Below are 24695 nucleotides of genomic sequence, written 5' to 3'. Positions count from 1 at the left end.
GCAATTAGAATGTATTTTCTATGAAAGTAAAAATACAATTATTGTAATGACCCGATCATTTTTCTTCTTTTCTTTTTTCGGTAATTTCTTTTTTCGTCTTTTTCTCATTTATAATTTTTCCTTGCATAACCTCACTTTTTGTGCTCGGATTTGATTCCGACTTTGCATGCATCCATGATATTTAATTTTCATGATATCTACATTTTTACTTTTGTAGAAAAGCATGCTAGCTGTTTACTTTTCTTGTAAAGGGTATGGATGCATAACTTTTTGGTAATATTCTTGACTTTTGGGGTTCTAGTGTAATTATGCAAAATAATTATTTTTCTTCTTAGGGACCATTTTGTAATTTAATTTGGAAGATATTTTCAAAAAGGACCTTTTTGCAATTTCTGAAAAATGTGACAAGTGTCACACTCTCATGGAGCCACTTGTTAACACTGTGGTGGAACCACTTGGAGGCTTAATCTCTTGATGCATGGAGGGTGGAGATTCACCTATTTGTTGGGCTACGATAGGAGCACTTGTTAGCATGGATGGTTGACAAGTGTAGGCTTGATATTAAGTCTTGGAAGTTTACTTAGGATGGTAACAAGTGTAGGCACCATACTTAGTCTTGCATTGTGTATGTGTGAGAGGTAGTGTATGAGCACCTAGTGAGTGGGGAATTTCACCACATTCAACTTAAGGTTCCCCATTTTATTTTATTCATCTCTTTCTTCTCAAGAACCCTAACCTAGCCACCATTAGAGCAAAGCTTGACTTAAAGCTTTGACTTCATTTTTGGTCTCCTTCTACTCACTCTAGACCTTTGAGCTTGGAATGCTTTAGCTTCCTCTCATTCTCATCTATAAAACCCTTGTTTGATTTTCCATTTTTAAGCTTGGTTGCCTTGGATTATAGAGATACAATTCTCTATTGAGGTAAGAGGTGTTCTAGTTTATTATCTAAGTGATTTAATTGTTTTTGTAGTGATATCCAAGTTGTATGCATGTTTTGTATTGAAATGAGAAATTAGTGATTAATTATAGCTTGTATATAACTCACTTTAGACTTGATATATGGCATGGCCATGACTTGATCTTTGTTGTATCTTAATTTAGCATGATTTAAATGAGCATTTCTAGAGACTTAAGTAATTTAAATTGATTTTAATTCTACTTATTTGTACCATGCTTGTATTCCAATTTGGACTTGATATATGGCATGGCCATAACTTACTTCTTGTTATATATTAAATTGGAATCATTTGAACAACTCTTGAAATCTAGAAAAATTAACTAGTTAGTTTACTTAATTTCTATCTTATTGATCTAATGATTTAGTCATGTAATTCATAGAGCTTTATTGTGTTTTTATCATATATCATGATTTGTTGCTTAACTTGTTGGTTTTGGAAACTTGGGATATTATCAAGAGCATGACTTGGCTAGGGCTTGGTTCTAGTACAAGAGATAGAGAGCTCCCTACACTATAGTGCGCACTAGGGGAAGGTACCCATGGGTTAATAGCCCTAAAGTGATCCCAAGAGTACGGTTTTAATCCGGGCAATATCCAAGTATCCACTTTGGTTTGTTTTCGCACTTTAATTTCCATGTTGATAACTTTGTGAAATTGCATCTCATTGTGCTATGTTGAAAGTTCCAATGTCACTTTAATAGCATGGATTAAATTGTATTGAATTGCAAACTTTGTAATAAGTTAAACTTATGCATGCTCATTCCCTACGAGTAAACTTGTTTACTCACCCCAAAGTTACCGGGTGTTTTTCAGGTAAAGAAGTTTTATTGTGGGATGCACAACACTCTTAGACTTGCTAGAATTCTTGGAGTATTTTTTATGACATTGAATATGCACTTGTTAGCATATCATGATCCTTTTTGATGTATTGTATAAAAACATGTTTTTGTTATTCAAACTATATAATGTGCACTTAAGTGCACCTTTTGATATTCTTTGGATGTATGTCTAATGAGGTCAAGGGCCAAGCATGTTTACTTTAGTACTTGTACTCATTTGGCACTATATTTTACTTCAAAAGCGTATTTTAACTAACTTGGAGGTTTGGCACATGAAATTCTTGTAATTAGCATGTATAAGGCCATGAGTTGTTGTAATACATTCAATTATCCATATTAAGGTTGTTGATATGTTCACATACTCAATCTCATTGAAAATCAGTTTTATACTTTCATTTTTGAACCAATCCATGAGGGGATTTGAAGCATGGGTTGAACCTTAACACATTTGACATCTAGCAAGTCCTTTAGCAGCTTTTTGAGGTGTTTCGGTCAACCGATACACCGTTTCGGTCGACCGATGACTCTTGGAAACTTCAATGCACAGTAAATCACCCATTCTAGTACCATTTTCGCTGTTTGGGTCCATTTCGGTCTACCGATGGCTTATTTCGGTTTGTCAAAGTGACCTTCTCTCAAAAACATGTTTTCAGAAAAAAAAAATTTGTCCAGTTTGGTCGTCCGAAACTCCATTTCGGTGGACCAAAATAGCCCTCACACACCAGCCTTCCAGATTTTGTTTCAGCATTGATGTTCCAACTTTAAAAGGTCATAACTCCTTCATTCTTAATTGAAATGGGGTGATTCTTGAGCCTAAACTCAAGGATTTTGAGTCAGATTTCCAATGATACCAATTCCATTCTCAGATTCAAATCATAGTGAGAGTTATTCATGTTTTAGTGAGAGGGTGTCTGTTTTCGCTTAAACCGGGAAATGGCGTTTTGTGGGATCCTTGTCTAAAATTCTTAGAACCTCTTGGAATGTTGTGAAATAATTAGTTTAGGTTTTTTAGACCTTATTTGACTTGCTTGGAGTCAAATTTCCCTCCTTGTTTGTAAATTGACCATTTTGCCCTTAATTAATGAATTTTTGCCCGTTTTGACTTTTGCTTGCTATTTCATTTTCTTTAAATTCCGTGACTTTATGGAAGGTCACATTGATGCCCTATTGGTAATTTATATCTCTAGAGGCCTTGGTTTATCTTTTGCTTCCGCATCTGGATCCGTTAACGAGTCAATCCTCGATTCATCACTGACCCACCGGGTTGAATAAAAACTTGGGTCATTACAATTATCACGAAAATCAAATATCATGGATGCATGCAAAGCCAGAATCAAATCCGAGCACAAAAAGTGAGGTTATGCAAGAAAAAATGATAAACGGGAAAAAGACGAAATAGAGAAAAAGGCAAAAAAAAAAAAAAAAAAAAAAAAAAAAAAAAAAAAAAAAAAAGGAAAGAAAAGAAAATGACCGGGTCATTACAGATCTCATATAGTAGTGGTCCTGCTGGTTGCACATAACATTTTCTAGCTTTCAGCCTCAATTTATACTTCCTCCAGCACCTTTAGACACAAAAGACCATGTTAACCTTTTATGTATTCTCTCTTATTATTGCACCTCTTCAATAAATACCTGCTAATCATTTCAAACATATAAATCAGTGGTTTCCCCCTGGCCTTTAGAATCGGCCTATTCCAAGACTCACACATATTGTTGCTATTTAAATCACATGTTAAGTCTATTGTAAGGCCACACTTGGACCATAAATGGTGAGAGATTCTATTAATCCATTCAAAAGCATCATTGTTCAGCCTCTTAATGTTTTCCATATGAGTCTTGAACACCTCAGGTGTAAATGTATTAGAAGCATTCAAGAATTCTGTTTTCAATCTCAAATAGGTAAATTTCTACCTAAAATTTTCATACATATGTCTAGCGCAAAATGTATGATCAGTATTCTCACACAACCCATCCAACACATCAACCAATCCCTTTTGCCTATCAAATATAATATTTAAGTAATTAGGGAACCAATGATTGTCATCAACTCATTCATAAACTACTGTCAAGTGGCCTTTGACTTAACCTCACAATTGTAAATGCAATTGGGTAATAACCGTCATTTGGGTCCCTACCAACAACACTAAACAACTATCTTCCATATGGTCCTTTCAGAAAACAACCATCTAGCCCAACAAATGGCATGCAGCTTGCGTTGAAGCCTCTCCACATTGCATTTAAACAATAAAAAACTCTCAGGAACATTTGTTTACCCTTACTATCATCTTCTGCTTTCACTGTGCATACACAAAATGGATTTGTCTGCATAACAAGCTCACAGTACTCTTTGATCTTTATAAACTTCTCTTCAAAATTACCTTCAATCATTTCCAAGTCTTTTCCCTTAGCTCTGCTTACCTTGAATCTAGACGCTAGTATCTCAAAATCATTTTCAACGAAGCCATTTAATCCACAATTCTTCTAAGTTGGGTCCACTCTAAATTGGATTATGTAGTGATTGGCTATGCACCTGAATGTTGCTTGCTTATTTGTTTAAGGTGGAATACAGTTATATGTACTTTTATATGTCTTGATTTAAAAGCTATTATCAATACTATTTTTTGAGGCATAAATCCTCTAACCACAGTTACTAATGCACACAACAGTAATCTCGTGTCTCTTATTTTTCTTAAGCCTGAAATCATACTTGTTTTTTATGGCAAGGCCCTTCAATGCCACCCTAAAATCATCTACACATGTAAATTTCATACCAATTTCCAAGGGTTTAGTCCCCAAATACCTCTCAATAATATATTCGCTAGCCCTGTTATTATTATCAGTTTCATCATTTGATGAGCTATGAACACTCCACAACTCATCACTTGGTGTATATACAGAATCTCCATCTAACTATTTTACTTAACCCCAAAAATATTCAATACCACCATTGTTATCCTCAATCTCAGGTGCAGGTGTAGGTGCATTAGAAAGGGAATAGGAAAAGGATTGGGAAGAAGAATGAGAAGGGGAATGAGGCCGGTGAAGGTACTGACAAGTCATGATAAAAGTCTAACACTTGTTAAAGATCAATTTCAGAACCATTTGGTGCAGGTGTAGGTTCAGGTGCAGTTGACACATCAACATCTGGAATACATTGGCCTCCAACTACTAATACTTTCACCAATGAATTATATATTGCAAACATTTCCAAGAGACCTTTATCATAGACTATTAGCACAGGACTTCCACTTGTAAGGTCTCTATAATAGACTTCACTTTTGTGATCTAAGTTGAATTATTTCAACATATCTTTAATTTCAAAATATGACATGCGATCAGGATTACAATTATCAAATTCGTCAACTTTCCCCCCAACACAGTAATAATGGTTCTTTTCAAATTTTCCAGAATAATGCACCTCAATTGTATACTTCTTAGACATCATAAACAACACCTACAATATTTAAATGCACATACATATAACATCAAATTACATGCATGTGCAGACAAATTATATACATGCATGTACAGATAAATAATTTACATGTATGTACAAACAAATAAGTTGCATCCATGGTGTACTACAAAGTATGAAGTAAATTTTTTTCGTGTAATCAAACTGAATATAATCAAATAATATATTATATGATAATATAAAATACTATTATTACATACCAATGTAAGCATATGAACAAAACCAATCTAAAATGCAAAACAAGTAGACAAGTTACAGTCAGATTTCTTGCCCTTTCTCCATTTTCCCCATTTTTTTTTTGACATTTTCGGGTTTAGGGTCATGTTAGACCGGGCCAGGCTAAGTATTCGGGAATTATTTTCAACATTTTATATTTATTTATTTGCGACATTTTGAAAACATATATTTTATTTTGGGGCATTAGCGTTATTATTTTCTAGATATTTTGTGTTTTGGGCTTTAGTGCGATTTTGGAACTTTGTGGGACCCACATTGACTTTTGAGGCTTTAGTTAGGATATTTTTGTTAATCAAGAATTGACTCTAGAGGGGGGGTGAATAGAGTCAATGGCCAATTTTCGTAAATTATTGAAATACAATTTCTAATCAACAGTATAACCAATTATGCAATAAACAAGATATGAAAGTAATCAATTTAGCACAATTGTAAATGAGATAAGGGAAGAGAGATTGCAAACAACAACACAACGATTTTTGCGAGGTTCGGAAACTCCTACTCCTCGGCTCAAGATCCCTCTTGAGACTTCCCAAATTCCTTAGAGCTTCTCCTTAATAGTGGAGAGCAAACCTTCAATTGAAGCAAGACCTTGCTTCTCTTTCTTGCTAGGAGAACACCCTTCTCCTAGGCTTCCTTTTGGGTCACACCAACCCTTTACAGTATCCTTGCTAAGAGACTACCTCTCTTAGTTTTACATAGGCCACACCAGCCCTTATAATTTCTTTGCTACGAGAAACTCTTCCTTTTAGGCTTACAGCAGATTTGTAGATAGAATATGTAGTACAAGAAATCCTCTCAAGAACTGATACAAATCAAACCTCACAATAGAGTATATATGAAATCAAGTGAAGCTCAAACTCTAAGTATGAAATGTATGAGAGATGATAAGGAAAATGCAGAACAAAAGCTCTGATGAAATACTAGAACAAAAGTTCAGCAAAGGCTTACTAAATACTCTCTGAAGTTCACTCTGGTTCAGCTATGGAAGCTTCTATATGAGATGAAGATTGATGTCTAAACAGAGGCTCTATGAGTGAGTAAAACCAGAACAAAAGCTCTGTATAAAGATAGAGCCAAAAGCTCTCTTTGATGCACTTGAATGAATGTTCTTGAATGCTCTCTCAAGTAGTATAATAGAGCAAAAACTCTTTGAAGATTAAAATAAGAGCAAAAGCCCTGTTAATCTTTTCTGGAATCTCTCAAGATAGAATAAGAGTGAAATAAGAGAGATGAAGAGAAGATTGAGAACAAAAGCTCTGATTGCAATGTAATTTAATGTCTCTTAAAAATGGTGTATTTTTGTAGACAAGCCCTCTGTATATATATAGAAATTCGTAGCTCAATATAGCTGTTAGAAGTGGTTAGAGGAATTAAATGCAGAAAAAATGCCGTTGTAATTCAAAACCCTCAAAGGAGCCAGCTCTTTGCAAAAGTGGAGGCGGCTCAATTTCAAATGGAGGCGGCTCCATTAGAAAAGTGGAGCAGGCTCTTTTTCTGAAAAGGAGACAGCTCAATGGAAAAGTGGAGCCTTCTCTAGATTTTTAGAGCCTTCTCTACTTTCGTAGAGCCTTCTCTACTTTTTGGTAGAGCCCTCTCTAGTTTTTCATTGAGCCTTCTCTACTTTCCTGAGCCGTCTCTAATTTTGTAGAGCCTTCTCTAGTCTTTGAGAGAGCTAGCTCTATTTCTTATAGAGGCTGCTCTTGTTTCATGAAGGTTGCTGCTAAATTGGACAGAAAAAAGTGCATGACTTCAAATAGACATAACTTAGTCCATGAAACTCCAAATGAGGTGAAATTTGAGTCTAAATTTATTTTCTTGAAGTCAGCTATCTAAAGCCACTGGCCTTGCTCAAAAATTCCAACCATAGAAAAAGTTATGGCTGTTTAAGTGCAACCTGGTCAGAATTTTCGCAGAGCAGAATCAGGTATTTTGTGAAGCTCATATCTCAGTCATTTTTAATCCAATTTAGGTGAAATTTGAGTCTAAACTCAAGGGCTCGAAGTCAGCTTTCCAATGCCACTGGCCTTGTGTAAAAATTCCAACTACACAAATAGTTATAGCAGTTTTAGTGCAGGCTGGTCTGAACTTTTCTAAGCTGAAAATAGCTTCTTTTGAGATATCCATCTTTCTAGCACCTAGGACTTTGATGAATGATTCAATTAAGTTCAAGGCCTATTTCTAAGAGTCTTGAGACATATGAAGATGATAAATTTCAAGTGCATTGTGTCCAAGAGTTATTTACCAAATTTTGGCAACAAAGGCTTTAAAGATGAAAAATTAATTCAATGCCTTTTCTTTTTCTTTTTAGAGACCAAAATAAATATAATGATTAATGTGCATGGTCCTAGAATTTCTAGCTTAAAAAATGAGTTCTTTCAAAGCTTATCAAACTTGAACTAACTCTTTCTTAGCAAAGATTTCATACGACAATATATATAAATGAAGTTCCTAGTCTATTGCTAATAGTCATAGGAGCATATGAATGATATATGATATGCATGGTCCTATAATTTTGAGCTTCAAAAAATATTCAAATATACTTTGACATTGAATCTTAAGCTCTCACCATCCTATCTACCATTTTCTTCATTCTTTGACCATGATCGTTTAGGCTTGATGAAGACTTGCTTTCTTTCTTTGAAATGCTTTGTGTGATCTTTGAAGTTCGAGTTTTTCTTTGATTGAATATGCCTTTGATCTCTTGCAACTTTTAAGGCTTCCTTGAATCCATAGCTTGAGTATTTGTAATGCTTGGAATGGATCTTCTAGCTCAACATTGAGGATTGAATATTGATCAACTATATATCACTCAATGAAAACATTAGTACTTAAACATCATTAATGGTTTGTAATCATCAAAACATAAGATTGACCTTTAGATAAAATCCTTAGGCCAACAATCTCCCCCTTTTTGATGATGACAAAACATTGATGTATTTATTGTCAAAGTGGAGTTACATTTGAAAGAATGCTCCCCCTATTAATATGCATATTTTGAATATCATAGCATGCTTGATTTTACAACAAATATATTAGACATTAAAGTGTGTAAGACTCCCCCTTTCAACATGCATCTAAAATAAGTGAAAAGCAATATACGCATAAGCATAACAAGCATAATGAATTACACATCTTTCTCCCCCTTTGTCATCTCAAAAAGGTGGGAGGATAATCTAGTTTCTTGCCATATTTTCAAGTAGTAGAGTATAAGAAACTTGAAAGATTTAAACAAATAAGAAGAAATTTGAAGCAAATTTTCACTTTACATCTATAGAAGCCATGGATATTTTTAGAGTTTAAACTGAAATTACAGAAAGAATTCTCCCAAAAAAAAAAAAATCCAATTATCATACAATGATAATTTCAAGACTCAAATTAGTTTTGACTGAAGATTAACAGAGGTACTTAAAAGGATGTTGAAACAATGAATCAATCTAGTTTAAATTTCACATTCAATCAATTTGAGTGCTAGGACAAATTTATACTTGAAAACCCTAACACAAAATTTTATGTAACAAGATTTAAAGATTGAAATGGATAAATTCAGCCTAAAAGTGGAAATCCAGTAGAATCTTGAAGTATTTTGTCAAATTGAACCATAGACAACACATATTGAAAATTTATTCAAAGATAACTTCAAAACAAATGGGGTTTGATAACAACATTTGTGCAATATATCTCTAAGATTTGATCTATATATAATGGATCAATAGATTAATTAAAGGACAAATGATAATTTGTGCATAAATTTTGAATTTGCAGACCATAGACTAAGCAATTCTTGCTAGAATAAGTCTTTTACATGTGAAAGAAAAAGGCTACATTGCAATCAAGGGTCTCATGGAATGATGAATTAAAGGTGATGAGTTTAGAAATTAATTACTAGAAATTAATTACTAAAAATCATTTAGAAAGCAAGAGTTACATGAACTTTAAAGAGAATTGTGATGAAGAGAGCTTACTTATGAAGATGCCCAATCAACATGAAGTAGTCGTAGAGTTCTTAGTTCATGTCTCTGGAAGTTTCAACTGAAATGCTCAATATAGAAAATGCCGAGACTAATATAACAACAAAGATGGAGCCGGCACATAGCATTATTGGAGCCTACTCTTGTGCTCTTCTTGAGATGCTGAGAGACTGATGCTTATAACCATCATGGGAGCTGGCTCTTATGTTGTATAGAGCCGGCTCTATAAATTCTTAGAGCCTGCTCTTGTTTTATAAGGAGCCTGCTCTATTGTTCCATTAGAGGCGGCTCAACATTGGATAGAGCCTGCTCCGCTTATGCTTAGAACACAATGCCCAAATCACAAGTGATGGCTGCCTTGAGGTGTCTCTGGAATATTCAGCATAGAATGCCTCAAATGGAAGATGCTCAAATGGAAGATGCCGAGACTTTAAAAACATGTAGACAACAGATGTGAGAGCCGGCTCATAGAAAATTTGGAGTCAGCTCTGTAAAGGATCTTGGAGCCGGCTCTTAGGAATTTTGGAGCCGGCTCTTACATGCTGCAGGGAGATGCCGAGAGCTTGAATTTGGCCAAAAATAGGAGCCGGCTATTTAATTATCTTGGAGCCGGCTCTTGAATTTTACTTGGAGACGGCTCTTTATATTTTTGGAGACAGCTAAAAAAAAATTTGGAGCCGGCTCTTCCTTTTTGTTGAGCAGGCTCAATTGTCTGCAGAGGAGATCCCGAGAGTAAGCAATTTGATATCATCTGTGGAGACTGCTCTGCCTTGTGTAGAGACGGCTCTTTTTCTTCAAAGAGACGGCTCTACTCTGAATGGAGCTGGCTCTGCTACAGTTTGTTGGTTCATCTTCTCACAAAAGCTCAGAGGTTAAGCAATTCATTTCATAATTTAATTTCAGCCTCAAAATCTGTTATAGACCAGTTTCTGTAGAAACTCTGCACTCAGGGACAAAGCTGTAAAATCACTACACCACTGCATTGAATTCGAACCTCTTAGATATATTTCATGTAAATACACTTGCTCAGATAGTAATTACATCAAGATAAGCATGGTAAACAATTTTCATAGTTTGAATCCCAGATTTTCAGGCCTTAAACCTTAACAGCTTAGGTTTACTAGGCCAAACTTCAAGTTGGTCAGTTTTGATGTAACTTCTGAACTTCACTAGTCTCTATTCAACCACAGACACTTGCTAGAATGATTGGCAGATGAATCACAACAAGATATTAACACTTCCTTTCATAAATCAGAGGCTGAACCAGAAAATAAGCTTAAATGAGGGTTAGGGATATGAAAAACTTACTTCAGCTCAACTTTATTCAAGTGAGCACCTCCTGCAGATGTAAACACGATATAAGAGCTTATTTAAACCTTCTTCAAGCTAAGATAGTGATTCCAGCAAATTTAAGTCCTTCCAGACACCTTTTGCACTAGATTTTCAGTTTATTAAGCATCCATCATCACTTCAATGTATTTTACATTTGCTCACTGATTTCTGAGAATGTATTCAGCTTTCATTCTTGATTAAGAACTCAGGAAATCATGTGTTCATATGGCCTCTCGAGACACTCTCATTTAGCTTTCTTTTCTAGGGTTTTCTTTTTACTTTGAGGCTTACCCTTTCAATTTGCTATAACAGCCTTTGTATAGACAACACACTTCCAACCCTTAGGAAAGCAATATACATTCTCATTCTTCATTTTAATAAGATGGCTCTTCCAATGAGATTTGTTCCTCAAGTTGAACAACCTCATTTACTGTATGCATGGAAGTGACACAAATAAGTAGATAAAACATTTAAGATCACAAAAGCATATAGATGACTTTTTATACATTGCTACTTTAATACATTTGATAAGGTTCACATGAAATAGAATTGACGGTCTACATTTGATAATGTATGCTTTCATTTAAGGGCATATCTTCCAATAAATCCATCACAAAGATTGGGCATAGTTAATCTAAAGATCATTTGAAAGATAGAAAATCATTTCATGTTAGCATGTTCATAACTCATATATAAAAAAAACTTTTATGCAAAATATCAAAACATAGACATTTTTACATCTATTAGGAATAAGTAGCATATTAAGAGTGTCATACTTAGAATTTCATGATTGAATACTTCATATAAGAGCATATTAATGAGAAATAAATTATTTATCCATGGTACTAACTTCATTAGCTTGAAAGTTGTTTCTCAAATAGATGTATCATTTATAATCCTTGATTGATGCCATCAAGTAACCCTATAAGAAAGGGTTGCATATTCTTCTTTTGGTACCCAAATTTTCTTAGGTCCATATAAGTTAGGTAATGGAACATAAGTTCCTTTTGGAACCCAAACCTTCTTTGACCTCAACTTCTTTCTAAATGGACAATCATGAATTGTGTGTCTTAGCCTCTTACAATAATTGCATTTAAAGGAATGGGTACTACTTTTGACAAAGTGATCATACAAAGGCTTTCTTCTTCTCAACAAGCATGCATCTTTAGTATGAGGATCATGTCTTATCTCATTTTTGAAATAGACAACTCTTTGATTTCCAAGTATAGAACTTAAGTTCTCTTTTCCTTTGGTTGTCTTTGCTAGAGTGCCATTTTGATCATCAATGATTTCCTTTGAAAAATTATACTCGGAAACGCAATCAATTGATGGTCGCTCTATAGATAGTACATTATCCTTTTCCTTTTTCAAGGATTCATTTTCAAGTTGGATCTTTTGTAATTCTTGCACAAGATAATGGTTTTTCATTTTTAAAGAATCATTTTCCATTTGGACTTTTTCATGTCTTTGAGAGAGATTGTGATTTTCCTTTTTAAGAGAAGAACATTTCACAGTCATTTTATCTAGCACACCATGTAACTCTTTAAACGCATCAAGTAATTCATTATGTGCATCAACTAGTTCATTATAAGAGGCTTCTATATCAAAAAATTCATGATTGGAATTTACCTCATCTTCATCGGCCATGAGACAAAGTTTGTCCAACTCTTTAACGTCACTTGCTTCTTTGCTAGAAGCTTGAAGAGCAATACTCTTCTTTTGAGTTGCTTTATTTACTTCACTATAGAAAGAAGAATAAGTTCTACTAAGAAAATTCAAATGATTAGTAATGTTAGTAGAACTAGAATACATCTCACTAACTAATTCATTTTCATTTATGATGGAAAAAGCATCTTTTTCAATAAACATAGGCATATATGATTCCTCACCATTAATTGATCCTCCATAGGCTAATTCAAGTGAGTTCCAAATTTCTTTAGCCGTTTTACAAAAGATAATCTTATTGAACTCATTTTTGCTTAATGCACAATAAAGATGGCATATGGCTAAAGTATTACACTGTATTAATCTATGATCATTTTCATCCCATTCCCCTTTCGACTTAGGAATTTTATTTCCTTCAAGAACTTTAGTTGGGATATGACCACCATTTTCTATAACTTTCCACACATCATAATCAATACTTTTTAAAAATGCCCTCATTCTAATTTTCCAATAGATATAATCATTTCCATCAAAACAAGGAGGTTTATCAATGGGATAACCTTCTAAGAGTGTCATACTACCATTGTTGGCCATGATCGTGCTCTAAGACGGTTAAGTCCTTTAATAGAGTTTAGGCTCTGATACCAATTGTTACTCAAGAATTGACTCTAGAGGGGGGGTGAATAGAGTCAATGGCCAATTTTCGTAAATTATTGAAATACAATTTCTAATCAACAGTATAACCAATTATGCAATAAACAAGATATGAAAGTAATCAATTTAGCACAATTGTAAATGAGATAAGGGAAGAGAGATTGCAAACAACAACACAGCGATTTTTGCGAGGTTCGGAAACTCCTACTCCTCGGCTCAAGATCCCTCTTGAGACTTCCCAAATTCCTTAGAGCTTCTCCTTAATAGTGGAGAGCAAACCTTCAATTGAAGCAAGACCTTGCTTCTCTTTCTTGCTAGGAGAACACCCTTCTCCTAGGCTTCCTTTTGGGTCACACCAACCCTTTACAGTATCCTTGCTAAGAGACTACCTCTCTTAGTTTTACATAGGCCACACCAGCCCTTATAATTTCTTTGCTACGAGAAACTCTTCCTTTTAGGCTTACAGCAGATTTGTAGATAGAATTTGTAGTACAAGAAATCCTCTCAAGAACTGATACAAATCAAACCTCACAATAGAGTATATATGAAATCAAGTGAAGCTCAAACTCTAAGTATGAAATGTATGAGAGATGATAAGGAAAATGCAGAACAAAAGCTCTGATGAAATACTAGAACAAAAGTTCAGCAAAGGCTTACTAAATACTCTCTGAAGTTCACTCTGGTTCAGCTATGGAAGCTTCTATATGAGATGAAGATTGATGTCTAAACAGAGGCTCTATGAGTGAGTAAAACCAGAACAAAAGCTCTGTATAAAGATAGAGCCAAAAGCTCTCTTTGATGCACTTGAATGAATGTTCTTGAATGCTCTCTCAAGTAGTATAATAGAGCAAAAACTCTTTGAAGATTAAAAAAAGAGCAAAAGCCCTGTTAATCTTTTCTGGAATCTCTCAAGATAGAATAAGAGTGAAATAAGAGAGATAAAGAGAAGATTGAGAACAAAAGCTCTGATTACAATGTAATTTAATGTCTCTTAAAAATGGTGTATTTTTGTAGACAAGCCCTCTGTATATATATAGAAATTCGTAGCTCAATATAGCTGTTAGAAGTGGTTAGAGGAATTAAATGCAGAAAAAATGCCGTTGTAATTCAAAACCCTCAAAGGAGCCGGCTCTTTGCAAAAGTGGAGGCGGCTCAATTTCAAATGGAGGCGGCTCCATTAGAAAAGTGGAGCAGGCTCTTTCTCTGAAAAGGAGACGGCTCAATGGAAAAGTGGAGCCTTCTCTAGATTTTTAGAGCCTTCTCTACTTTCGTAGAGCCTTCTCTACTTTTTGGTAGAGCCCTCTCTAGTTTTTCATTGAGCCTTCTCTACTTTCCTGAGCCGTCTCTAATTTTGTAGAGCCTTCTCTAGTCTTTGAGAGAGCTGGCTCTATTTCTTATAGAGGCTACTCTTGCTTCATGAAGGCTACTGCTAAATTGGACAGAAAAAAGTGCATGACTTCAAATAGACATAACTTAGTCCATGAAACTCCAAATGAGGTGAAATTTGAGTCTAAATTTATTTTCTTGAAGTCAGCTATCTAAAGCCACCGGCCTTGCTCAAAAATTACAACCATAGAAAAAGTTATAGCTGTTTAAGTGCAACCTGGTCAGAATTTTCGCAGAGCAGAATCAGGTATTTTGTGAAGCTCATATCTCAGTCATTTTTAATCCAATTTAGGTGAAATTTGAGTCTAAACTCAAGGGCTCGAAGTCAGCTTTCCAATGCCACTGGCCTTGTGTAAAAATTCCAACTACACAAATAGTTATAGCAGTTTTAGTGCAGGCTGGTCTGAAATTTTCTAAGCTGAAAATAGCTTCTTTTGAGATATCCATCTTTCTAGCACCTAGAACTTTGATGAATGATTCAATTAAGTTCAAGGCCTATTTCTAAGAGTCTTGAGACATATGAAGATGATAAATTTCAAGTGTATTGTGTCCAAGAGTTATTTACCAAATTTTGGCAACAAAGGCTTTAAAGATGAAAAATTAATTCAATGCCTTTTCTTTTTCTTTTTAGAGACCAAAATAAATATAATGATTAATGTGCATGGTCCTAGAATTTCTAGCTTAAAAATGAGTTCTTTCAAAGCTTATCAAACTTGAACTAACTCTTTCTTAGCAAAGATTTCATACGACAATATATATAAATGAAGTTCCTAGTCTATTGCTAATAGTCATAGGAGCATATGAATGATATATGATATGCATGGTCCTATAATTTTGAGCTTCAAAAAATATTCAAATATACTTTGACATTGAATCTTAAGCTCTCACCATCCTATCTACCATTTTCTTCATTCTTTGACCATGATCGTTTAGGCTTGATGAAGACTTGCTTTCTTTCTTTGAAATGCTTTGTGTGATCTTTGAAGTTCGAGTTTTTCTTTGATTGAATATGCCTTTGATCTCTTGCAACTTTTAAGGCTTCCTTGAATCCATAGCTTGAGTATTTGTAATGCTTGGAATGGATCTTCTAGCTCAACATTGAGGATTGAATATTGATCAACTATATATCACTCAATGAAAACATTAGTACTTAAATATCATTAATGGTTTGTAATCATCAAAACATAAGATTGACCTTTAGATAAAATCCTTAGGCCAACAATTTTGTATATACATATATGTATATATGTTGGAGGAGAGAGAATCCTATTTCTCTTCCCCTTTTATTGGATCTCCTTCTCTTCTCTCTTCTTTCTTTTAATCAAAAGTAAAAATTACCCAATTTAAGAAGTTGATCTAAAAAAACATGCTGATATATGGACAAGAAATAATATAAATATAGATTTTGGATAAATGATAAAAATTGGATGATTATGGAACTAAACTCCTACTAAACTAAACTTCTAATATAACTTGAATTTCTAATATATAGGTTTCTTAAAAGGAAGAGTACTAAATTTCTACTATATATGTTTCTTAAAGGAAAGGGTACAATAACACCAATACTAGCAAGTTTCAGGTTTTAGACAACACAAATTGGTTTGCATAATATTTGTATATTTTTTTAACACTAGGGACAAAATTGTATTTATAAAAAGTAAAGAGGGATTAAATTGTCTAAAACAATATAATTATCATAAAAAAATCTACTTACACTTAAAAGACAATTCTAAAAGCTACGATTTGTAGTTTCAAGTGAACGCGTTTTTTTGATGAAACCTCTACAACATACTTATTTTTGTTACCAAACGCATCTCACCGCAGTTTTTTAAAATGAAAACACTTTTTAATGATAGAGAAGTAATTCCAAACAGGCTCTAAGAAAGAAACATTAGAAATTTGTTATGTTTTTTAACTTATGAAAAGTATGCTTCATTGTGTACGTGGGCTAGGGTTTTTGGAGAATTGCGAATGGAGCAATTTGGTGTGTGGGCTAGGTTTTTGAAAGTACTGTGAATGGAGCATTTTGGTGTAATGGTCTTGGTGGATTCTCTATAAATTAGAGAGAGAATGAATATGGAGATAAATGGAGAAAGACGAAGGAATATATATTACACACACAAACATACATTTGTCAATATATAAAGCATTGCAAATGGTGTATTTTGTTCTTTTTATGTATAATTTCGAAGTTAATTAGGTCTTTTTGACAAAGTAAAAGGCTACCATGTCATTTTATATGGTGTGAGGTGGAAGGAGGCGGTGCGTGGAAAATGCTTTACAAATTTGAGGGGCGGTGTTGATATCATATTAGGATATTAGGACAAGCCTTACCTAGTTTTACTTAAATTTATTCCAAAAATAAATAAATAAAAAAAAATAATATTTTAAGTACATGTAGTTGGATACACATGAAAGCATATAAATCATTTCACCTTTTTAATATGGGATGCAAAGCCAAGATTCAGCTACTTTTATCAAAGTTTGATATGACCATTAGTTTGTTAATTAAATTCTCTATAATTACTTAAAGACTAAAACACAATTTGTTTCTTCTTGTGGGCCTAGAAGCCTTTTGAAGAGGTGGTGATGAGTGCTTAGAGAGTGTATATTTTAATTTATTTTATTATTTTGTTAAGTTCACAGAGACTTTATCATCATAGTATTATATTGTTGGAATCATGTGGCACGAAGACGACAATGGTTTCTGGTTGGGTCCCACCAATACAACCGGTTCTGCTTCCCATTCTGTTGCCCTTTATCTTTGATTCTCATCACATCGTCGTTTCACAAACACATGAAGAAACAACCGGTAGCTCAAACATTTCAATCACCACCGCGAATTCCACATCAAACGTCCATCAGATTAGCACATCCACGTTCTAGTAGAGTCCCACATACCAGGCCGTACAAGGATTGTTTGGCTATGATTGAATGGTGATTGAAACACGTTATCAAGGTGACAACAATATTCATAAAACAACAATGCTTGCCGACTAACTACTAATAAGAAAATTCGTACTTATCTTGATGTGTCGTAAAAATACTTTGACAAATGTCCTTATAAAAAATAATAAAAATTAAAAAAATTAAATATTTCTCGAGTCAACTAAAAAAGAAGTAAATCAAATAATAATTTAACTCTCTCTTTCCCTCTCAAACTACTCTATTGAAGCCTAATATGCTAATATTGAAAGTTTTGAGTTATATCTTTCATGTGTAATCTTTATATATACTTATCAACTTTTTTAATCTAAAGTGCACTCAATTAAATAAAATCTGGTTCACTTAGTTTAATAGATAATTTATTGATTGCAATATAGATTATTATTACTTATTTCTTTTCTTCTTTTTCTTTTGAAAAAAGCAAATATTTATGTATCATTATATTTATATTTATAGTTATACAGAGTTATTTTTTCTATAACTATAACTATACAAGTTATTTTTTCTATTCATCATCCACCGCTTTGTTTTTATTTTGTAATATTATTTTATTGAAAAATTTTAGTTTAAAATATATTTTTGTCGACAGAATCCCCTTCTCATTCACACTCCCTCTCAAGACAAAAAGAGAAAACCAAAGTAGCATGAGAGAGGGGATAATAGATTTAGATTTAGATAATATAGGTTTAATCTGAATAACCTCTCAAATCTTTTAATTTTTATTATTTTATATTATAGGGACACATGTTTCTCTAATTTTACACCACATAGGGGTAAGTATGAACTTCCTATTAATTAGTGAGTAGGCAAATATTGTCCTAAAAATATATAGAGTAAAGTCCAATGACACCTATGACGTTTGTTATAAAGATAGACATATACAAGATGGCATAATTTTGGACAATGATATCTTTAGATTTGATAAAATTGACAAAGACAGTGAATTAATTTTAGGGTAAATTACATCAACACTCCTTGAGGTTGGGTCATATTTCAGGTAGATGAAAATTTTAGTTTTAACTTTCACTTACACCCTAACTTTCTTTTACACTTCTGATACATGTAAATTGACCATCTTACCCTCAATTGTTTAATACAAAATATCTGTAATCTTAAATGACAAAAAAGCCCCTATATAAATACATATCCCGTCCTCGGCTATTACAGCAACCGCTACACCTCCTGCATCGGCCACCACCGCCCCTTCATCGCTGCCGTCGCCGCTCTAGTCTGTTCTGCCGTCTTCATCATCAGCTATTCTGCCGACCTGGGAAAGGGAAAATATATATATATAAAATTATAAAAAAAAAAGGAAAAAAAAAAGATAGAGTAACAGATACACCTTCTTCCCTTTCCTTCCCTTACGACTGCAAAATCTTGAGGAGGATATAGAGAGACAGAGTTTTAGAGAGAGAGATATAAGTTTTAGAGATGGCAGCGAACGCACCGTGCTGTGGGACTATGTTCGCGTTGTATGTGCTGATAATCATAGGACTTGTGATCTTCGCTGGTCTCATGGCTGGTCTCACTCTTGGCCTCATGTCTCTCGGCCTCGTCGACCTCGAAGTCCTCATCAAGTCAGGCCGTCCCCAAGATCGCTTCCACGCTTGTACACTCTCTCTCTATATATATACTTATATGCATATATATAATAAATCTACCCACTACACTACTATTGCTCTCAAATTTCTGATAATTATACAAGAATTATGCAATTTTGTTTCTGGGCAAATGGGGATTATGCTGTTTTCAATTTGGGTTTTGTATTATTTTTCATTAGATGCTAATATTATTTGAGAATTTCAAATATTGTTGGTCGGTGATCAATTTAAGAGCTAGCTATAGCCCATTGAAGCAGCTATGATGTATTAGGAAATTTCGCAAACTTTTTGTGGACCATAATCTCCTTATTTTCACTCTCTGAGTTCGGAATCAATTCCGGCTCACACGGTTGTTGTATGAATTGGGTAATTAATATTCATGGGTTGGAAGTTGAATTCAACCAGACTAAATGGGAAGAGAAATGTGTGTTTGTGTGTGTGGTGTTGTCTCAGTAGTTTTAATTGGCAAAGAGGCCCTTAATTGTGTTTAAAATTATCTATTTTTTGGCAGCTAAAATATTTCTGGTGGTAAAGAATCAACATCTTTTGCTATGCACATTCTTGATTGGCAACGCTTTAGCAATGGAGGTGTGTGGAAATGCATTTAAATGATTAATGGTTGTTGCTGTTTATGTTACTCTTATTTAATTAATTCTGATATATATATATTTTTTTTACTCTCTTTTCTTCGTGCCTGTAGTCTCTTCCCATATTCTTGGACAAGCTTGTGACTCCATGGACGGAATAGAGATAGAGTAACAGACACACCTTCGTTTCGAACTACCGTCCATCATCACTAGACCCATTTCGCCGCCGTGCACTCCATGCTCACCGTTGAAGACATTTCCGTAGCCCGCTGGTAAGTTTTTCAGGCTGCAAGATGGTTGTGACGATGGAGAGAGTTTGGACGGAGTGTTCCCACTGCTATTCCGTATCGTCGTCCATGTTGAGCTGCTCAATCTGTCGCCGTCAAGACTCAAAACCATGCCATCATCTTCACCATCGCCGGCCCATCAACCACCAGCCATCTCCGTCGCTTCGAACTTGCTGTCCATCATCACCATAGACCCACTTCGCCGGCGTGCACTCCATGCTAACCTGTGAAGACAATTCTGCCGGTAAGTTTGCCGGACACGTTAACCGTCCACTCATGGTCATAGCCTCCTGTTCTCGCCGTTCCATGTTGCCTTGCAATCACGTCATCCATCATCACTAACGCCGGAACAAACCCACCCCAATTTGGTGATTGCCAGCAGCTAACCATCACCGCTCGCCTCTGCGGAACAAACCCACCTCTTACTGGTTCATTCCTTGGCTGCTGTTCCTTAAATTTCAGCGTCATCAGTGCCGACATTTCTAGCTTCCCGCCGAGCAGCTCATTCCACCAATAAACTCTGGCAATAGGATTCAGTTTGTGTTTTGGAGACATTTTGGTCATCTCAGATGGGTCTGTTAGGGTAGTTAAGTAATTTTATATATGAAAATAAAATAAGTACAAAATCAAAAGGGTTTTATAGTCATTTTACACCTAAAAGTAACTGAAACATTAAATCACTCTTTCAAATATAACTAAAAATTAAAACCAAAATGTTCATATAGGTATAAAATGACCTAACCTCAAGGGGTTTGAGTGTAATTTACCTTAATTTTATTACTCTTTGACATATTAAATTATTAATTTAATTAAATAATACAACCTTTTTTTATTACTTAAATACCATTAGATTAAATATGTATAAATGATTTACGAACAAAAAAAAAATATAAATGGGTTACCGGGTACAACCCATTTGAAAAACCCAAATTTTCTTTCTCCTCTCTCCTCTCTCTCCTCTTCTCTTTCCCCTCTCAAACCTTAATCCAAACAAGCTGCCACTGCCTCTCCCTCGAACCCACCACCAAATCTCTAGCCCTCTCCGCCCCTAAATTGTCTCCATCCCCAAAACCACCCACCATTTATGTATATTCACCAGAGCAACAACTGAAACGACGAGGAGCGGACTGAACCTAGAAGAGATTTAATTTACCAGCGAATTAAGGCCGGACTGAACCTTGGGCAACAACGGATTTTTTTTCCTTGAAGCTTGCATGGATGAGGAGAGTTGCGGCAGCAAGTCGTGATTTTGGTTCTGGAATCGCTGATTCCAATTTTTGGTGATGTTAACGTTGCAGAAACGAACGCTGATGGAACGATGCTTTAATGGGCTTTTCGACTTCTCGTTTGTACTGGGTTTTATTGGAAGAGGAAGGTGTTTCGGCGACGTGAAGGGAGCTCCAAGCATGTGGCCAGGGTCAAGTGTACGCTCGTTAAATCTATCCGCAGAGACAAATCTTGGCGCGTGGAGCGTGAGCCGTCCTCATCTTTCTGGCTATCCCCACTACCCAGCGCCACCATGCCATAAACCACCACCACCACCACTGCCACTGCCACCGCCACCGCCGACTTCTACCCACCGGCTTCACATATTGGTTCAATCAATACTAACTTCTTTCTCTCTCTGTACTAACTTCCTCCCTCCCTCTCTAAAGTTACTCGAAAACTCTATTATATACGTAGTATATGAGTGTGTGTGTCTATATATATATATATATGCCTTCACTATGCCATAAACCAACACAACCACTACCGCCGCCGACGTCCTACATCCACCGGCTTAAAATCTCTCTACAAGAAGTGGCAGTAATAGTGTGTATTTATTGTATATACTAAGGGAAAAAAATGACTTTCCATAAATTTTGATAATTTACATTAAAAATGAATTAAATAGTGATGGGCAATTTTGTCTTTTCCAACACATTAAGGGCTTGTTTGGATCAAAAATTCTAAAAAAGGGTGTCATTGTACTTTACCCATATATATATATATATATATATATATATATATATATATTTCAAATTTTCATATTTAAGTTTTTTTTTTTGATTTGATAACTCAATTGAACATTTAATTATAAACACATTAAATAATGCAATTTGAATATTAGTTACAAAGATAAGAATTACAAAATAAAATTTCGAGTCACGAGACTTCACTTGTCACTTAATTCTAAATTCTTAAAATTTCAAAATAATATAATTTTTAAAAAACACATGCTTTCATCACTTATTTTTTATTTTATACTAATTAGTCTAATTTCACAATAAAAATATAAAATAAAAACGTTGGCCAACAAATCTTTAAACTCATATATATATATATATATCTAGAGTTGTCAATCTCAGAATATATACTGCAAAATTTTTTAAAAAAAAAAGGTAAAAAAAAAAAATCTCAGAAGATGCTCATGTAAAAAGATGGGCACCCCACTAAACCAAAAATGCCACTCCCAAAGGTCGTGGGGTCCACACAAGTGGAGCCAATACTTTTTATTGGACTATATTCATATATGGGGTCCACATAAACCAACGTATGATTCCACACAGTAACAAAAGTAGGCTCGTGCACATAGAATTGTAGCAGCCACCCAGCACGGATCTCTAAAATGCTCCCAAGACTGTACGGCCGACACGCTTTCGGTGTACTTCTCCACCTGACAGCAACCCCTTCCTGCTTTGTTACTTATAACCAACCTTAAGAGCAAAGGAAGAAGAAAAAAAAAAACAAACAAAGGCACAAAAGGTACATTCCACGTGGCACACTTGGGTTGGAAATGATATTATTCTCTTTAGTGAGTTGCAGCGGCCACCGCGACGGTGGGTGCTCCGATGATAGAAGTCGGAGGGGCAGCGGCGGCGATGGCGGCCATGAAATCGTCTTCGTAGAGGAATCGGCGGACGATCATGGCGCTTGGTGCCGCCACCAGCTTCTCCCAAGCTTCCTCGGCCTCGTTCCCGCGCTTTATTAATGCGTCGGTGGCATCAAGGCAATGCATGTGTCGTTGATCGAGGTGGTTTCGAAGCCTCACGATGTTCTGGAATTGGCGGGAAGCTAATTTGCAAGTGTTGGCTTTGATTTCATCAACGGCTAGTTCAAGAAGCCTAGTCCGACTCATATCATTCGATGCTGCAGATTCGGCTCGAAAGACCCGATCCATTTCCGGAACTCCAATGGCTTGCCTAATTCCACGTGTGTAGTCGGCTTGGGGGTCGAAAACACTCCGAACCTCGTCCACCAAACCTGCCTCCACCATCCGATCAACTCGTCCGGATACGAACGAGTGGAGGACAGGCAACGACACGTCAATCCAAAGGTAGCAAATATCATATCTGCTTGATTGGAATTTGATATCGTGGTTGATTAGGGATTTGATGTACGAATTGGACCCGCCGGCGATGATGGGGAGCCGGCCACGTCTGATTATGGATTCAACGGCTAGTGATGCATGGTGTCGAAAATCGACGGATGAGAAGTCCTCATTAGGATCTACAAACCCTAATAAGTGGTGGGGGACTCCGCAACACTCCTCTTCAGTGACTTTGTTGGTGACAATGTCAAGCCCTTTGTAAACTTGCATTTTGTCCGAATTTATGATCTCTGCCGGAAACTGGGTGGCTAGGTCAATGGAAAGTCTTGATTTTCCGGTACCGGTAGCTCCCATGACCACCACAACCTTGTCTTTCCGACGTCGCGGAAGGAAGGGTTCCATGTTGATTAGTCCACCCGGAAAATTTACAAGGGGCTGTGGTTGTTTGCAGGCTGCTGAGAATGAAAGCCTCATGGCAGCTGCAATAATCAAAGATACATACACATGCATGTCAAATACACATATAGATACATATACATATATATGTATATATACACAAATAGAGTTATGTCATACACAAAATTCATCACATGCAACATGTATCATCTAGGACCACTGTACCTTTTTACGCGGAGCGTGAGCTGAAGAAAAAAAATTGATGAGGAATCTTCTACAATCTTGATATCTGTAGAGGTGGGAGAGATAGAAGAAAGCTTTGAAAAGTGGGGAATGAAAAGCTGTAATGAATATATATATATGAAGTGGGAAATTAATGGTGTATGTATATGAGAAGCTGCTACTATGTTTCCTTCCTTGTATGAGCACCACACAAGATATATGTAAAAATATTTATCTCTTCAATATATATATATACACACACATTATGTGGCGAGAATGAGGATTTGTTTTGAATATATACGACTATGACTAGAGAGAGGTATACATTATTAGTGAAGCTCAATCACTTAGAGAAGCCATTAGGGTGGCTTGGTATTTATAGTGGGAAGAAGATTCCATCAGCAGTGGTTTCACAGATTTCGGTAGGACGAGTTGAAATGCGGGCACGGGACACCTAGCTTGATGCTTTGTTCGGTGGGGGGTAATGGAGGTAGAAATTAAACTGGAACAAACTTATCTTTTATTTTTTATTATTTTTTTCTTTTTCTTTTTCGGTAAATTAAACAAACTTATCCTTTGACCTTAATTGCAACTTGCACTACGTTGCCTTGAGTCAAAACCTTTACAACTACTGCACCAAATAATGAATGATTAATTTTGGTCCCATATAATTCATCAAAACCCAACTATGTACTGGCACATTATTTAATGCATGACCTTTTTGAACCGCTAATATAGGATAGACTAGGGTTGTATTTGATAAAATTAAAATGTTAATATTAAAAATTCTAAAAATCTAAGGTTGAAATATGAGAGGTAAGTCATTGAGA

The 24695-nt window shown here is 35.3% G+C and overlaps 2 protein-coding genes and 1 long non-coding RNA gene across 4 annotated transcripts; 1 reads left to right on the top strand and 2 right to left on the bottom strand.

The window, feature by feature from the left end:
• Positions 1-18379: 18379 nt before the first annotated feature.
• On the bottom strand, positions 18380-19047 carry LOC132295811 (uncharacterized). 2 transcript variants are annotated; one of them, XR_009478561.1, is made up of 2 exons: positions 18910-19047; positions 18380-18729 (listed from the first exon to the last, which is right to left on the bottom strand). It is a non-coding gene; the product is annotated as an uncharacterized LOC132295811 (long non-coding RNA). The 2 variants fall into 2 exon arrangements; XR_009478562.1 differs by having other exon boundaries at positions 18805-18939.
• LOC132295801 (DUF21 domain-containing protein At1g47330-like) lies at positions 18727-21265 on the top strand. The gene is made up of 3 exons (XM_059794084.1): positions 18727-19071; positions 19575-19651; positions 19764-21265. Exons 1-3 carry the CDS (start codon positions 18894-18896, stop codon positions 19809-19811), a joined length of 303 nt encoding a protein of 100 aa, XP_059650067.1. The 5' UTR covers positions 18727-18893; the 3' UTR covers positions 19812-21265.
• A 1105-nt stretch (positions 21266-22370) lies between these two features.
• On the bottom strand, positions 22371-24226 carry LOC132295791 (adenylate isopentenyltransferase 5, chloroplastic). The gene is made up of 2 exons (XM_059794076.1): positions 23869-24226; positions 22371-23726 (listed from the first exon to the last, which is right to left on the bottom strand). The coding sequence occupies exon 2, from the start codon at positions 23719-23721 to the stop codon at positions 22729-22731; it is 993 nt and encodes a 330-aa protein (XP_059650059.1). The 5' UTR covers positions 23722-23726; positions 23869-24226; the 3' UTR covers positions 22371-22728.
• Positions 24227-24695: the final 469 nt, after the last annotated feature.

This window comes from Cornus florida, unplaced genomic scaffold (genome assembly GCF_030987335.1).
Source record: "Cornus florida cultivar Cherokee Brave unplaced genomic scaffold, ASM3098733v1 CherokeeBrave_3.0.0_Hap2_Chr01, whole genome shotgun sequence".
Lineage (NCBI taxonomy): Eukaryota > Viridiplantae > Streptophyta > Magnoliopsida > Cornales > Cornaceae > Cornus > Cornus florida.
The sequence above is the reverse complement of the archived record's forward strand: the minus strand, read 5'-3'. Positions and strand labels throughout refer to the sequence as shown.

Coding starts and splice junctions, on each gene's coding strand:
- LOC132295801 (XM_059794084.1), top strand. CDS start 18,894: ATGGCAGCGAACGCACCGTGCTGTGGGACTATGTTCGCGTTGTATGTG. Junction 19,072..19,574: donor CCAAGATCGCTTCCACGCTT/GTACACTCTCTC, acceptor ATTTTTTGGCAG/CTAAAATATTTCTGGTGGTA. Junction 19,652..19,763: donor GCAACGCTTTAGCAATGGAG/GTGTGTGGAAAT, acceptor TCGTGCCTGTAG/TCTCTTCCCATATTCTTGGA.
- LOC132295791 (XM_059794076.1), bottom strand. CDS start 23,721: ATGAGGCTTTCATTCTCAGCAGCCTGCAAACAACCACAGCCCCTTGTA.